Source organism: Rhinolophus hipposideros (assembly GCF_964194185.1).
Source record: "Rhinolophus hipposideros genome assembly, chromosome: 17".
In the NCBI taxonomy this organism is placed as follows: domain Eukaryota; kingdom Metazoa; phylum Chordata; class Mammalia; order Chiroptera; family Rhinolophidae; genus Rhinolophus; species Rhinolophus hipposideros.
Genome location: NC_138063.1, coordinates 59,402,279 through 59,420,172, shown reverse-complemented (window position 1 = coordinate 59,420,172; position 17,894 = coordinate 59,402,279). Strand labels below are relative to the sequence as shown.

The following is a 17,894-nucleotide window of genomic DNA, read 5'->3' as shown; positions in this document are numbered from 1 at the left end:
CTATTCAGTTGAGCTTTCCCTGACACACAGGGCTGGGCCCCAACCTAAGCAGAATTCATTCTTCTTTCCTTCATGCTCCCATAGCTCTTTATTCTTGCCTCCATAACAGCACACACCACAAAATATGTTATCCATTTAAGTCAAATGTCCCAAACTAAAGTCTTTGGGGGCCAGGTAGGGAACATAAAATACAGCAAGATGACAGAAAAGGATATCCTACATAAGCAAATACAATAAAACACAAACCAGCAAATCGCCATTCTTAGGCCAAACAAAATGAGTTTCATAGTGGGAACTGGCCTAGGGTTGCCACAAAACCTGTTTTGTAAGTCTGTCTCTTATCATAGAGCATGGGCTCTTGAGAGAAGAGGTCCCATCTTATTCCTTTGTGCCACCAGTAACCTGGAGCACAGCAGGTGTTCAACAAGGAAGGAAGCCTTCTGAAGGCAGGTCCTCGTAGTCAGGACAGTGAGAAGAAGACCAGAGGTGCAGTGAGGCTCAAACTGCATTCCAGGAACTCACCGGGTGCTATTCCTATGGAGTGGGTACACATGTGCCCCAGTGGGAAATCATGCTGCTTATTAGGTTAAAAGCACACATGGTTCAGTTCCCAGAACCTGGGTCCAGCACTGTCCCTCCCAATGGAAAAAGAAGAGAATTTTATTTGAACAGTCTTTCTCCTGCATGATGAAGCAGACCGTAGAAAGTTCCTTGCTTCTTCATAGAAAAGGAACTTGGAAAAATTAGTTCTCAGGTCAAAACTCTGAAAACTGGTCAGCCTGACCCAAATATGAGTTCTTGAGCAGTTTTTCATGGTGTCTTGGGATGTGGTGAGTCGAACCAGGAGATACAGTTTGCAGGCTACTCCTCCAGCCAACACCATCATCATTTCTCTTGCCTCGGTTCTCCAAGGGAAGAGGTTGACCCAGGCTCGCAAACAAGCCACAGCCCAAGACATGGGTGCATTGTTAATAGTAAAATGCTGCAAAACCTCCCATATGTTAGCAAGTTAAATACAGTCAGGGAATTGGACAGAGACCAAGTGGGAAAGAGAAAGGAGAGAATGCTGGGCTAGCAACACAGTGAGGGGCAAGCAACATGGATCTAATACAGACAGTGTTACAGGGGCAAACTGCTTCTCTGTGGTGGGCAGTAAGGCTAGAGATGGACTCCTAAGCATATATTCCTCCCGCCCCCCTAAACCCTGTTATTCAAGATCCCAGCATCAAAGATTACTTTCTTCGTCCTTTGCCACAATGCAGCTATCGTTGGTAGGGCCATCTGTAGTTTGAATGAAAGAGAGATCAGGAATCCTGACCTACTCCACCAGCCAAGTGATCAAGGATGGTCACAGTACGTTTCTGGAGTCTGCGTTTCATCACCAGTAACTTGGGAATAGCAATGACCAGCCCTATTTCGCAGGGCCAGTGGGAGTAAGGGGTGAAGAAGGGGTTCTAACGTGCTTTGAGGACCTCCAGGCGCTGGCATTATTAGTGCTTCACATCTTTCAGTCCATTTCATCCTCACATATCCCTAGAAAGCAAGTCTTATTACTTTTTAGATAGGGGCCAAGTTTCAGATGAGCTTCGTCTAACTCTATACTGTGTGCACAGCAACTCCACAAACCATATCTGTTGTTGTTGCTGCTTTTTCCAAGAAACCTCACTGATGATTTATTAATATATTAATATATCTCTTGCAGGAATCAGTCAAACCATTTCCTGTAGTCACACAGCAGCCTAGCCAACTGTCCCTTCATGTCTTTCCTTAAGGAAAGAAGAGTTTGTGAGATTGTGCCTTTCTGGGACTCTGTTCTATCCTTGTATTTACATCTTATGTCTCTGTCTAATCCCCAAAAGATGGTTTGCAGCCAAAGACGGGTAAGATATCTCACGGGAGATACAACCTAAGCCAGGCGGAACCGAGTGGGGACCCCCAATAAGTTGCCTTAAACAAATATGGTAAAGGGCCTTGCCTCCCCTTCCCCCTGCTTGGGAAAGTCTATTGCCGGCTCTGGCTTTCCCCTTGCCCCTGTTTCCACTTCTTTCAACGGAGTTGTTACAATGTGAGAGACTTGATCCTGAAAAGGTACATGCTTTAAGTAAACACATCCTGGGACCTTGTGCTTCTGCTGTTTAAAGACAAAGGGTGATTGGAATAAACATTTTTCTGTTATGAGGTCTGAGCCTCATAGACCGTGTAAGAAACAATGTTGCTTTCTTGTAGTTGTAGACTTCTCAATAAAAACCTCCAGCCAGCTTTATTCTGGGCTCCAGCCCTCTGAGACTGAGAGACCCCTGGCCTTCGGAGAGATTTAACTGCATTAAGTCTCTGTTTGTTTCTTGCTTAAAAACTTAACCCAAACCGCCCCTTCTCGCATCCTCACTGCCCTTGTTGCGTAGGACGGGACAATTTCCTAAATAGTCTTGGTGTAGAAAAGACACAATGTAGGAAAGGACCCTCACGTGTAGCCAATAAGTAAGTCTTGCCTCAATCACTCACAAAGGAACTCATCAGGGATGCTATTCTTCCCTCTCACAGGGAGGCTGAGACCATCTATTAACCCCAAGCCCTTCCTCCATGGCCATCTTTCCTGCTGCTACCCAAAGCATGCTCACAGGCCCCTTTGGGAACTATGGGAAAACATGGGTGACCAAACCAAAGCAAGACGCCAGAAGCCCTTCCACCCAATTCAGTCCAGTGGGGCAGGGAAGAGTCGGCAACAAACGGAATAGAACGCAAGTTCTTCATGGTAATAATGTATGCTGGGAGCAAGCAATGACAGCATTCCTAGACACAACTGCAAGAGGAGCCCAGTGCTGGGAAGATAAGTCCCCATAACTTCTGGCTGTGAAAATCAGCAGCGATTGTGGCTGAGTGAGACAAAGTGTGGCTAGAATCCCAGGCGTTCCTCTTAAAGGGCCTGTGCATGGACTGACTCGCTAATGGGCTCACTTGCTCTGAGCTCCAGAGCTGGGGTAGCAGTTCAAAAAGTGCCAGGGACTTGCCAGGAGGAATTGAATTGTCTGGCTTCAGAGCAAGAGCTGGAGGGGCAGCTTTCTCCCAGGAAGAAGTGCTGGCAGACACCATTGTTCCTTTGTTGAGACCTCAGTCAGCTGCTACATCTGAGTCTCCATCAACTTGGCTAACACTCTTTGCCCCGCCCTGGTGATTCCCTGTGACCCCATTCCACCCAACTTGCCACTTCCAGTGCCTTTTCCAAACAAATGGCTTGTCTTGGCTCACGCTGAGGACTTTCCTAATATCTCTCAAAGGTTTGCATACCCCAAGCAAGCATCATCTGGCCTCAGCATGCCCCATACCACTTGCTGAGGAGCTCCAAAACTGGCACTAATGGCAGCCACCCTTGGTTGGCAGCTTGGAGTTTCCCAGGCATCTCCAAGCCCAGTGCAACTGGTAACCACCTGCAGATCACTTTGTAGCTCATACACTTTGTAGCTCAGCCACTTCCTGAGCAGGGCACAGGAAGTGGCTGAACCTGGTCTGCAACAGAGCGTCTCTCAAGAGGCCTCAGAACCAACATACCCAGTGGCCAACTTCAGCCTATATCAGAGTACTACACAACCACCTCCAAAAAAGATACAACCAAAGGGCAGATTGAGCAGGCACCAGAGCCCTGCTAAAGAAAATCCTGTTCTGTAGGGTCAGCCCCTGCACACCAGCTGTGCCACTATAATGACCACCAGTCCTCACAACAAATCAGCCTAAGGGTCAATCCCTCCCACTGACATGCAAACAGAAATCAAGGCTCAAATACAATAAGACACACACAACCCACATAACGGACATACCTGGAGTATGCAGCTCAGTTGACAAAAGAGATTGTGCCACTGGGCCCCACAGGACACCTACTACATAAGGCACCTACTACTAAGACTGGAAGACATAGTCACCCTACCTAACACATAGAAACAAACACAGGGAGGCAGCCAAAATGGGGAGACAAAGAAATATGTCCCAAATGAAAGAACAGAACAAAGATCCAGAAAAAGAACTAAACAAAACAGAGACAAGCAATCTACCAGACACAGAGTTCCAAACACTGGTTATAAGGATGCTCAATGATCTCAGTGAGAACTTCAACAAAGAGACAGGAAACATAAAAATGGAGATAGAAAACATAAAAAAGAACCAGTCAGAAATGAAGAATACCATAACTGAAATAAAGAATTCATTAGAGGGAATCAACAGCATATTAGATGAAGCAGAAGATCAAATCAGCAATTTAGAAGATAAGGTAGCAGAAAACACCCAATCAGAACACTGAAAAGCAAAAAGAATTAAAAAAAAAAAATGAGGATAGTTTATGGGGCATCTGGAAGGACAAGTGCACCAACATTCACATCCTAGGAATACCAGAAAGAGAAAAGAAAGAGCAAGAAATTGAAAACCTATTTGAAGAAATAATGACAAAAACTTCCCTAATCTGGCAAAGGAAAGACATACAAGCCCAGGAAGTGCAGATAGTCCCAAATAAGATGAACCCAAAGAGGTCCACACCAAGACATCATAATGAAAATGCCAAAGGTTAAAGTCAAAGAGTGAATCTTAAAAGCAGCAAGAGAAAAACAGTTAGTTATGTTCAAGGGAGCTCCCATAAGGCTGTCAAGCTGATTTCTCAACAGAAACTTTGCAGGCCAGATGGGATTGGCACAGAATAATCAAAGTGATGAAAAGTAAGGACCTACAACCAAGATTACTCCCCCCAGCAAAGCTACCATTTAGAATCAAAGGACAGATAAACAGCTTCCCAGAGAAAACTAAAGGATTACAAGGAATCAACACCAAGCCAGGATTATAAGGAATCTTAGGGGGACTACTTTAAGATTAAAAAAAAAAAAAGATAAAAAATATGAAAATCGCAATAACTACATATCTCTCAACAATTACTTTAAATGTAAATGGATTAAATGCTCCAATCAAAAGACATGCAGTGATGAATGGATTAAAAAAACAAAACCCTTACACATGCTGCCTATAAGAGACTCACTTCAGATTGAAAGACATACACAGATTGAAAGTAAAGGAATGGAAAGTTATTTCATGAAAATCAAAACAAAAAAACAAACCACAAACTGGAGTAACAATACTCACACCATACAAGACAGACTTTAAAGCAAAGACTATAATGAGATAAAGAAGGACCCAGAAATCTCACTTCTGGGTCTTTATCTGAAGAAACCCATAACACTACTTGGAAGGGATATGTGCATTCATATGTTCATTGCAATATTGTTTACAATCACCAAGATATAGAGGCAGCCTGGGTGTCCATCAATGGATCAATAGATAAAGAAGAGGTGGGATATACAGAGGGTGCCTAAAAAATGTATATACATTTTAAGAAAGGAAAATTGTGTTAAAATTGTAATAATATATACCACTAACAAAAGATGAATACAAGTCATGTTTGACTTCTGCAATTATGAGAGCTGCTCAAAGTGGTTACCATCAGCATCCAGACACTTCTGATTATGGCGAACTACTGCTTGAGCAATGTTGACCAAATTGTCCACTTGTATACATTTTATTGGCACCCTTAGTATATACAATGACTATTACTCAGCTGTAAAATAGAATCAAATCTTGCCATCTGTGGGCGGCTGGATGGCTCAGTTGGTTAGAGCGCATGCTCTTAACAAGGTTGCCAGTTCGATTCCCACATGGGATGGTGGGCTGAGCCCCCTGCAACTAAGATTGAAAACAGCAACTAGACTTGGAGCTGAGCTGCGCCCTCCACAACTAGATTGAAGGACAACGACTTGACTTGGCGCTGATGGGTCCTAGAGAAAACACACTGTTCCCCAATTTAAAAAAAAAACTTGCCATCTTCAACAACATGGATGGACCTAGAGGGTATCGTTCTGAGTGGAGTAAGTCAGACAGAGAAAGACGAACGTCATATGATTTCAATTATATATGGGATCTAGAGAACAGGATAAACGAACAATGAAACAGAAACAAGCTCATAGATAGAGAGAGCATTTTGATGGTTATAAGATTTGGAGAATGGGTGAAGTGGAGGAGGGGAGTAAGAGGTACAAATTGGTAGTTACAAAACAGTCATGGGAGCTACCTGCCCACCCCTCCTCCTTCTCCCAGTACCACTGAGTTGAATTCTGAGCCACCACTGAAGCCACAGTCACAGCCACTGCCTGTGGCTTCTGGAGTTACAGTGAACGAAGTTGTTATCAAAGTTTTTAATGATGTGAAAGTAAGGAAATCTACACTAGAGGAGATCTAAAGAAAGAAAGCAGTTCTCTTCTGTTTAAGTGATGACAATAGACAATTGTAGGGGAAGCAAAGCAGATCTTGGTGGGTGACATTGGTAGATACTGTAGAGGACCCCTACACATCTTTTGTGAAGTTGCTACCTCTGAATGATTGCCAATATGCTTTGTACCATGTCATGTATGAAACAAGAATCTAAGAAAGAAGACCTAGTATGTAAATTCTGGGTTCTTGAAAATGCACCTTTAAAAACCAAGATGATTTATGCTAGCTCTAAAGATGCCATTAAAAAGAAATTTACAGATATTAAACATGCAAGTAAATTACTTAGATGACTTAAAGGACCATTCAACACTTGAAGAGAAATTGGGAGGCAATGTAGTGGTTTTACCTGAAGGAAAACCCTTATCAAATTTAGTTAGCAAGTCATTAAGTAGACAGGGAGGTCCCTGGTGGAATAAACAAAAACAGCCATACCCTAAAACTCCAGGTTTTTAAATCACTCCTTCGCTCCAGGACAAAATGTAACATCGTCTTGAGGTTAATCATAAAATTCTTTTGGCCTGACAAATGGAGCAGATCTGATAGACAAGAGTGGGTTATTTTGCTAATTCCTTCAGGATGGGCAAGCAGAACAAACCTGGTAGACGAATTTCATTAAAAGGCACCAGCTCCCCTTTCCCAAACAGGCAAGGGAAGGTATAAAAGAGCTTCTGCCTCAGTCACAGGGCACCCCCATTTGGGACCCCCTCCCACTCGGGAGCTCTGACCCTTTGCTTTCAATAAACTATACTTGTTTTAAAACTCTTTGCCTCTCAAGTGCCATCTAGATCTTAAGGATCTTCCATTTCTTCAGCTCAACTGAACTAGTATTAGGATTTTTTTCCCCTCTTCCCATTGGGTCCATCCAACACAATGAATAAAGGACATTATCACTCATGTAAGCAGCCTATCAGTAATTGCCATTAGACTGGTAAATACTGTTACTCTAATATACAACCCAAAGAATACCTTCCCATAATATTTACACCAAAACAACCTTGCCTCCCTTGTAGCAAGCAATACAATGAATGTGATTGTCAACGTGAATAACTTAGAACACTGCAAAGGGTAAGCTAACTGAATGCCTTGAAAGCATTATCCACTTGTCAGATGGTAAACTTTATTCAGTATTATTTATAGTTGCACTTGATTATAGTTCTTTGAGGCTCCAGAATTCATCTGCCTTGGCAAGCCTATTTTTGTGACATGGAAGCATGGATATAATAACATTATGCACTGAAAGCACATTTTTGTAATGAGTTTAACTGCCCCTCCCAAAAGGTATGCCAATTAAGTTGTGTTAACTCTCTCATCAACTTATCCTAGTACCTCAGTGTTCATTCCTCTTACCTGCATACCTTCTTAAAAGAAATCTGTTATTAATGACATTTTTTTCCATTGAGTGTACACTACTGAATAAGTTCAGGAGTTTTATGTTTACCATGTAAGTCTTGCAACACTAAATGTATTTTGAATATCAGTCATGATGGCAATTTCTGTAAAAAAGAGCCTTAAATAGAACATTGTTGTTTAAGATCAAACTCCCCACCCTAACAAAAATGGCCATGTTGCAATAAAAATTGTGGCATATAAAAAAAAAAACAGTCATGAGGATGTAGAGTATAGCATGGGGGAATACAGTCTGTAGTATTGTAATAACTAAGTATGGTATCAGATAGGTACTGGATTTATTGGCGTGATCACTTCATAAGTTATATAAATGTCTAATAACTGTGCTATACACCTGAAACTAATGTAACATTATATGTCAACTATAATTGAAAAAATTTAAAAATATTAAAAAAATAAAGAACAGTAAACTGAAAATAAATAAATCTTAAAATTAAGTCTAGATAACTGTTGATGCAAAATGTCAAAAAATTAACAACAATCTAGAATTCAAATCTTAGATGATTTCAATGTGGAAGTTGGGATGGAGGCAATGAGAAGGGAGAAAAAGAGTGCCAGGATTCTTGTCTTCTTCAGGTCAGAGAAATAGATACTAATTCTAGACTATAGATAGAAAAATGTAAGCTTGAATATGCATTTAAAATTTAACAAGTAGAAATAGCACATATATATATATATATATATATATATATATGTATATCCAAATTCTAGAGGGTATCATGGAAGTGAGACAACTAACTGATCCAACAAAAGCTAAAACATACTTTGCTACCTGAAAAAAGTCCAGTTACTGAACAGTGAGAGCAGATGCTTCACTCATTCATCAACAACAAACAGGGAAGGCATAGGGCTAGGTGTGGGCATATAGGGCAGAGCTCACATTCCCTCCTGGGCCTGGGAACAAACAAGCAAGAGTGACTTAGGGCGGCGCTAGGCGCTATAGGAAGAAAAAACGAAGCAGCGCAAAGAAGGGATAAAAAGTAACTCGGACCTTAAAAACATCATGCTTAAGAAAACCCATAATATTGTGTGGTTCAGTTTATATGTAATGTCCAGAACAAGCAACTCTATAGAGACAAAAAGTAGACAAGTGGTTGCCAGGAGCTGGGGAGAGGGTAGAATGTGAGTGACTGCTAATTGGGTACAAGGTTCCTTTCTGGATGATGGAAATGTTCTTAAGTAATTGTGGTGATGGTTGCACCACTCTGTGAGTATATGAAACAAAAAGGCAAAAAAAAAAAATCACTGAATTGTATACCTTCATTGGGGAAATTTATGGTGGATGGATTATATCTCAATAAAGATTTTTTTTAAGGGAATTTGGTAGAGTGTTACATTAGACAGGATGATCAGGTACGGCCAACTTATGTAAAGCAAAATAATAATCTGTTGATGTACATATACATGCATACACATGGAGAGCAAACTGATGTGTATCTTAACACACCAGGGCCTTCCATCCATTACCACTCTCCTTCCCAGTGACAGGAGAACCCGAGTTCCCATGAGGTCTCCTTTTTCACCCCACATTCATTTCCAGGTCTGTGCCCAGGTGTCCTTCAGCTTTTGCATGAAACCCACTCTTTAAGTAGAGCTTCCAGATCCACTGACATTTTTTTCTGCTCAAATGTGGCTCTCCCTTCTCTCTTGTTTACTCGCTTGTTTATTCAGCCAATACCTGTCAAGGGCTTATTCTGGAGAAAATAACCCAAAGAAAACTGTAGAGTCAAAGTTTATACTGAGATATTTACCTTGTGATTTCACTAATAATATTGATTTTTCTATGTATTTCATCCATAATGTAAACATGACAGATAGTAGCAATTCATAGCTAGCAAACTGAAGTTTATTCTGATAGCTGTGATCTATTTTTTTCATTATGAAATAATCTACTATATGTGTACCCATTACAGAATTAAAACCCAATAGTGAAAAACAAGTTAAACAACAACAATAAAAAATCAAAGTTTCTCACTGGAAAATGTAAGTAGAATATTTTAATTTAAAAAAAAATCTGATTTTTACACTTCTCAGGCAGGGGTGGGGATCACCTGGCTTGAAATTACAAGTAATTTTTTCAGTGAATTCAAAGATAGCATAGCCCAACATCCTCATGTCAGAGACAAGATAACTAACACAGGGAGGGGAAATGACCCATAAACTATCAGCTGTGAGTTAGAGATCAACTTTTTAGGCCTCTCAAATCAAGAAGAACCTTTTCCTCTTAAAAGGCAGTCACCTCAGGACTTACTCCAATGACTTACTCCAATGCACACTTATTGCACACTTACTCCAATGACCTGTCACTGACCAAAAGATACTGCAATTGCCCTCAGGGTCGTTGGATAAGCCCTCTAACAGCACTTGCTTGGTTTCCATTGCCATACGTTCAATAAAGTAGCATTTTGTAAGTCAATCTAGATGATGGATTTTTTTCTTTTGTTTACACTGGCCATACGCACCATTTCTCCCAATTAATATGAATTAATAAGGATTTGTTTAATAAGCATCTGGCATTAGGATGTTCATATGATACTGCTAATCAAAATGTAAATACAAGTGATATATGATGGCTTACATATTAAATTGGTCCCAAATCTTTGTGTGTGTGTGTGTGTGTGTGTGTGTGTGTGTGTGTGTGTGTGTGTGTTGGTAGTGGTAGAGGGCATAATACAACAATGAGGAAAAGCACTAGACTAGGAACTAGAAGGCTAGGTTCTGATTCAGACCTGCTACACACAGGCCCTCATTTCCCCCTCTGTAAAATGGAGGTCCCTCTCACAGGGCCACTGCGAGGACCAAGTATGAGAACAATGGTAAAAACAGAAGATGCAGTATATGTGGGAGGGAGGGCTGCCCTATTACTACTCAACTCTATGATTTCCTCACATCCAAAGAAAACCAAAGCACTTGAAGAAAACCATTCAGCATCAGGCCTCAGCAAGGGCCTATCACAGGCCCAGCATTACCCAAAGGCCAATGGAAGATAAAGAAAACCTGAAAGGACTTAAAGACCAAAGAGATGAAAGTGAGGAAAGGAAACAGACATGTTGACACCCTCAGCTGTGAAGTGGACCCAGCAAGGTACTAAAGGCCTTGTGCACTGTAACCCCTAACTGGTGTGGAATCTCTGCCCAGATCTGTCACAGAGGGCAGGCCCTTGCCTTTTCTTGCCCAGAAAACCCTATATAGGTAGGTACAACAGGGATCCTTTTCTTCATTTCACTGATAGGATAAGAAATCAGTGAAGCTCGTTGGGCAGCCCCACACTTCCTGACTCCCCATGCCACTATCTCTCTCAGCTGATTTCCACCCAATGTGAGTTCCCAACTACTGATGATCTGCTATATGTCAGGTCCTTAGAGGTAGGGGGTTTGCAAGTGAAGCAGATTGGAAGTGGTAACATCACGTACCCAAGGCCCTATGTGGGGCAAAGCCAAGATTTTTAACCTGGTGCCATCTAACGCTGGCCCTCAGTCTTTCTACTACTAAACGTGCTGCCTCAGGACTGTCAGAAACCTTGGGAGGCAAGGCTTATTTTGCAATGAGGATGGTTGTCACTGGTATCAAGAACAGATTTCTTCAGACAACCAGCATGACTTAAGACTTCTTTCTTACCTAACAGTCCTTTTGCTATCTCTGATCAAAACTGAAAAAGTCCAACCAATTTTATCCAAATAGGAAAAGCATGTGAGCAAAGCCAAATGCCTGATTGGAAGGACTGAAAATGTAAACTTTAAAAAGACGCTGGTTCCTTTTACCCTGCTCCTGTCCCCTCTTTTGGAAGTGCCACAAAACAAAGATGTCTTGTAGGGCCAAGAGAAGCTTGAGAACCAAGGCTGAAGGTACTGGATTCTGGAGGCCAGGCCGAAGGGCGTAGACTTTACCTCTGTGAAGCAAGGATGTGGCAGCATCCCCAACAAAGGGAGAGTGAGCCTGGAAGAGAGCTGAATACATAGGGTACAATTTTACAAGGCTAACCTGTGTGTGTAAACTTGAGGCCTGTGTCCCCAGTGATCTGCAAAAAACAAGTTTATATAACAAGCCTTATCTGTCCCAGACAAGGTGAGTAGAGGAACCGTAAGAATATTTTAAGGATTTAGAACCGGCTGAGATTTCCTGGGGGACAGTGAGGTTGGGAAGGAGTGACGGGTGGGAGATGGCAGGTTAAGAAATAATCTGTCTAATCTAAGGAGGAAAATGGTAACAACAGCAATAATAAAATAATTCCTTATATTTGTGACTCCTTGGTTTTATTTACAACAGCACTTTCAGGACAGACAAAAAAAATGGGTTAACACTGATTGCCTCTTCTTAGAGGGCACTGGGTAGCTTGGGGGACAAATGTGGAAAGGAGATTTTTTTCCTGTATGCCCCTTCACATCTTTGAAACTTTGAAATTCTGAACTATGTAGATGATTATCTAGTCAAAAATATATAAAGGGAATTTTAAATTATTTTAAGCATGTCTATAGCTTTCCAACACTCTAAGTAGGCAGAAGGAAGATCATGAGTCCCATTTCACAAATGAGGAAGCCTGAGGCTCCAAGAAGGGGAAAGGAATTAGCCACAGTTTTGGTGGGGTTGGACATAAGATCCAGCCCAGTTAGGACCCAGACTCCTAATCCAGTGTTCTCTTTCAGAGACTCCAAAATTTGAAACACTAGCAGCACCGATTCACTCTTGATGTTCAGTCTGCATAGCCAAAGCAGAAGGAATGGGGTAGGGCATAGGAACCAATCACCACATGCAGAGCCTTACTAACCAGCACACAGGCTATATGAGCTGTTTGGGACTGGCTAGCTGTTCTGTTAGCTGACAAATGCCCTGAAATTCCTTGAGGTTTCAATCCTTATTGTTGAAAACATATAAAATGCCCTAGTCCACATTCTTCTCTCAAAGTGTGGTGGCCACAAGTACACTTTTACTAGACTGATTAACTTGCAGAATTTCAGGGTCATCATTATGAACTCAGAGGGACTCAGAAGGGTGGTCAACTGTAAAAATGAGCACTAGATTTAGAAGCCAGGCTGAACCTGCATTCAAGTCCTGGTTTTACACTGGTGTGTGTGACCTTAGGCATATAGGTCATTTCATTTATTTTGGACTCAGCTTCCTCTCTATAAATAAAAGTCAATTAACAGACATGGATTGAACATCATCTGTCTGACACTGTTGTAGGTGCAGGAATTCACTAATATGCAAGGCAGACTGGATCCCTGAGCTGACATTATACAGGGGGAGACCAAGAAACAAAGCAATTTCAAGTCCTGGTAAATGCTATGAACTTACCCTTGAACTTATCCCATAATGGGAAGGAGGGCCTGGGAAGCCAGGGAAGGCCTTTCTGAAGAGGTGGCATTCTCCATGGAAGCCAAATGACGAAGCAGGGGTTACAATGGGATCTAGGGACAGATCCTCTTGGGACAAAGTATGACAGGCAGAGGCAAAAATGCAAAGCGCCTGAGGTAAGCATGTCTGAAGGGCAGAAAGGGCTGGAGAGTAGTGAATGAGGGGCAGAGGAAGAGAGATGAAGTTGGCAAGGAACACAGGGGCCCATCTCTTCAGGTTTAGATGTTACTCTGGTTGCACTGGAAAGTGACTATAGAAATAAGGGGGTTTAATTACATCTGTGATGTTTCAAACTTTTTATTTTTCGGCAGCAGAATTCTTTAATCAAATAAAAACAAGTGGAACCTCAATATAAAACTAGATACAAGTAGCACTGTTCTGCGTGGAAGCTTATGGCTCTTCTAAATATGTGGGTCTTGGCTTTCCCCCTTTACCCCACCATGCCCCCAAACACTGGAGCTCAGAGGAGTTAGAAAACCACTAGGTGATCTACCTCTAAGGTTACCCAAGCTCCAACAAACGCTAGCGTTACAGGAAAAGGAGGTTTAAGAGTTCATACTGGATGCTTATTGGACACCGGATGGACCCTGGGAAGATTTCAAACTAAACCCCTGATACAGACCTGCTTCTGAAGAAATAACAATAAAATCTGGCTCATCAAAGATTCCAGTCAAAATCACACTGCTGAATCAATAGGGACAAAAAATAGTTCAGTGGTTGCCAGGGCTGGGGGTGAAGGTAGGACAATGACACCAAGAGATACAAGGGAATTTTCTGGGTTGATGGAACTATTCTATACCTTGATTGTGGTGGTGGTTACAAGACTGTATACATTTATCAAAGTTCACAGAACTGTACACCTAAAAATGGGTGTTTAGTATGTGTAAATTAAACCTCAATAATCCTATTTTTTTAAATTATATTGCTGGAAGACACCACAGAGGTATTTCATGGATGAGGAAACGGAGAGAGGAAAATCGACTTACTCCTGATGAATCAGTAGAGCCCAGAAATCCTGACTTGAGAGACTGTCCCCCACCTACTGCTGCTCACTTTTAATTCAGAGCCTCTTAGTGTACTGGGCTTCAGGTTTCTCTGACTTCAAAATGAGAAGGTAAATAATTGCCGAAGGCTTTTCCACTCCAAACAATTAGATTTAAGAAGCAGTTTGGTAATGGGGAAAGACCTCAGTGCTTTGGAGTCAAAAAAACTGGAAGAAAAATTTCCACCTCTGTCACTTACTAGCTGCTAGTGTGCTCTGGGGCAATCCTGTCCTGTGTGAGAAGGGGCTAATAATAAGAACACATCTGTAAAACAACTGGCACACGAGACTCTCAAGATGGGAAATATAACTATTAAGGGTGTTACCATACCTACACTGTTTTCCCATTCCCAGTCCCACTCAGCTGCCTCCTAAGAACAATCTGGAGGTGACCATGAGGAAAAGAAATAATGAATTGCCTGTTCTGCATTGCATAACCTGTGCTCAGGTACACAGTACACCATGGGCTCCAAAGAGGCACAGGTTGTTATCTCGCCAAGTAAACAGGGAACACCCTGCGCCCTCCTTGACCAGTCAGCATGGGTCACCACAAACACTGAAGTGGCAGCAGGCTGACAGCTTACAAGAACACTACTGTTGTTTATGCCTATATTTTAATACTCCACTTTCCCTGTGGCTGCTGGCATCGTCACAGGGCACAAGCTCACCCATCCCACAGCCCTTCCCTCACCACCTGCTCTAAAGGGTGGTCCCAAGTAATAACAAAACTGCCTGCCACACCTTGCTCTTTTTTTCTATCTCAAGGAGACAAAACAAACAAACAAACAACAATAAAACCCCAGAAAACCAAAAGACTATTAAAAAAACAAACAAAACCCTTCAGGCAGATAGTTTCTGCTTCCACTGTCACGTCTATTTTAGATGCACTGTGGTCATATAAAGACTGTTGGCTTACTTTTTCTCCATGATGGGGTAGGAGGGAGGCAACACTGAGAAATTATCCAAATTCTGCAGAAAGAGCTAAGTATCCAGGCCAGAGGCAACCATGAGAAGGCTTACAGTAAACCAAAGAGGCAGAACTCCAGAGCATCAGGGCTCAACCGACTCCAATTGCCCTGGTTCAACTTCTTGCTCCTGCCCAGGACTCTTAAGAGTTCTAAAGATCATGTGAACTGAAAACCATGAAAGAATGGAAAGTGCAGCACAGTTAAGTTACTGAGCAAGAACGCTGCTCTATCTTGGTCTTGGTCTCCTACTCTATTAAAGGGGGTTGACTCCCAGATTAAGAAAGTCTGATTCATTAATCAAACATTATGTGTCAAATCATTGCCAGAACACTGTGACAAATACATCCTGCTGTTTCTATTTGGAGCCACTGCCAAAAATTGGTCCTGTCCCCTACCTTCCGGTAGCTGTGAAGTTTTCAGTTTCTAGCAAACTCCAGCTGGGGGAGGGGACCCAGTGCTGGCACTAGTCGAGTAAAGTTCCACCATTAGGTCCACAAAGAGACTGCAGGGAGGCGTGGCCAGGCCGGAAATTCTGACAAACAGTTTTGGCCTTCTGGTCCTAGAAGCAACTACTTCCTGATCCCTCCTAGTCTCCGGGCGGGTGTAGCTTTCTCGCTGGGTTCCCCACCCAAGGGCCCAACTGGGGGTTTGACCACGGTGGGAAGGGGTCAGGGCCAGCCGGGCGTTCTTTGGTCCCCGGCATTCCGAGGCGCTCGGCTGCCTTCCACTGGCGAAGTTATTGTGGAGCAAAATGCCCCAGGGTGCGAGTTCGTGAGGGCAGGGCCTCCTCCTTAGCAGTACCCGCAGCACACACACACCCCCACCCCCCCACCCCAAGGCCGGCGCTTTGCACTCTGAACCTGGCCCCGATTCCAAGGCCCAGGCCTACTCCGACAGGAGGAAGGAAAGGAAAAGCGAAACGGGTTTGCCAGACACCTGAGAACAACCCTAGGCGCTCGGCGCGGCCCCCGCCCCCGCTGAGGGAGAGCCTTCCAGGGGCCCCGGCCACCCCCGGTGCCAGGCGGAGCCAGGGCTGCGTGGAGGCCGCAGCGGGCTTGCCCAAGCCAGCGGCCGACCCTGGGCCTCGCCTCCCACCTTGACCCGCTTGCCCTGGATCTCCAGCGTCTTCATGGTGAAGTCGACGCCGATGGTGCTGCTCTGGCGCTCCGAGAAGGCGCCGGTCTTGAAGCGCTGCACCACGCACGTCTTGCCCACGCTCGCGTCGCCCACCAGCACCAACTTGAACAGGAAATCGTACTGTTCGTCTGGGTCCGCTGGGCCTGGGCCCGGCCCCGCCATGGCCGCGGGGCAGCCGAGAGCCGGCGCTCCAGACGCTGAGGGCGGCTTGGGCTCCCAGAAGCCACGGGCGCCTGGCGACGTGGAGCGGCCGCAACACCTGGAGCAGTGGAGCCGCCAACCGCGGGCCCGGCCCGCCCCGGCCCGCCCCGGCCCGCCCCGGCCCGCAGGGAGCCCGCGGACCTCGGCTCCTCCCCCGACTCCCCGAGTCCAGCCCTCCGCTCTCCAGGTCAGCCCCGCCCTCAGCCCCGCCCCGGCCCGCCCCGGCCCGCAGGGAGCCCGCGGACCTCGGCTCCTCCCCCGACTCCCCGAGTCCAGCCCTCCGCTCTCCAGGTCAGCCCCGCCCTCAGCCCCGCCCCGGCCCGCCCCGGCCCGCAGGGAGCCCGCGGACCTCGGCTCCTCCCCCGACTCCCCGAGTCCAGCCCTCCGCTCTCCAGGTCAGCCCCGCCCTCAGCCCCGCCCTGGCGCCGCCCCAGCCCGACTCCGCTCGCAGTACCTCCCCCAGCACTCCCCACACCCCCTCCGCCTATTTCTCTCTCCCTCCACACCGCCCCCAAACCACTGCTCCACCTCAGATCCTTCCTCAGCTAGGACCCCAGGTCCTGCTCTGGCGCCTCCCGTCCCGCCTCCGCCTTCCCCAGGCCTGGCCAGCCCGCCTGGGCTCACCTACCTGTTGCTCTCCCAGATCCACAGTCAAAAGCAGGCTCTAGGTAATGGTGGGGGCCTGCAGGCTTGGGGACCTGTTAAGCCAGGACTTGGACCTAGAATGCCACTTCTAGAGTGAATCAATGGGGCGGGGGTGGACCATGGCCGTGTCACCTTCTTGCTCACACTAACAGGGCCGACAATGTAGAATCTATCTAACAGAGGATAGCGATAAGTGGTAGCATTTTTCTACACTGAAAAACAGAAAGCGCTGGTAGCACACTGCAAGGAGGAAAGAAGAAATCTTCAGTGAGGCCAGAAATTGAGCTGGCTACAAAACTGGGGAGGAGGCCTGAATAACTGTGGAGAGAGCCTGAAAGCTGTGGCTCATGATGACCTCCCCGGAGGCTGGGGAGAGAATTAGGGAGCCCTGTTTGGCGGAAGGCAAGGCCGGAAGGAGGAGTTGGGAGATTTCCAACCCCAAAATGCAGCCTAGTAACTGAAGCAGTTGCCGAATGGCTCAAGATGGGCTGGCTCACTTGCAGTTATGGGTCCAGTTTGGGGAACTGACCCATCTGAAAAGCACCCAAGATTGAGGAGAGGAACAATGGAGGTTTGTGGGGAGTTCCGTGGAAGGGCAGACCAGTTCCCAAGATGGCCCAGTGAAGCAGGGATCCTCAAAGACACAGAGATCCAAACATCTGTAAGCAGCTTAAAATAGATCAAATTGAACCTATTTCCAAAAGGCTTTCCAGCTACCAAGATGGGAGGGAGTTGAGTACACTCCTGCCCTTTTCAAACAGCACCCTTACAAGGAGGGCTACAGCACTTCAATTCCACTTAATTCAATAGGTTTAATGCCTGCTATGGGTCAGGTATTTTTCTAG

At 44.8% G+C, this 17,894-nt stretch overlaps 1 protein-coding gene across 3 annotated transcripts in view; it reads right to left on the bottom strand.

Annotated features, from left to right (window-relative positions):
- Positions 1-16,507, bottom strand: part of RAB43 (RAB43, member RAS oncogene family) — a 51,381-nt gene extending 34,874 nt beyond the window's left edge. For 2 of the 3 annotated variants that reach the window (XM_081078803.1, XM_081078802.1), the window contains exon 1: positions 16,162-16,507. In XM_081078803.1, coding sequence (XP_080934929.1) covers positions 16,162-16,365 — 204 coding nt within the window. In that variant the 5' untranslated portion in view covers positions 16,366-16,507. The remainder of the gene's footprint in view (positions 1-16,161) is intronic. The other variant, XM_081078804.1, reaches the window with a different exon arrangement.
- Positions 16,508-17,894: the final 1,387 nt, after the last annotated feature.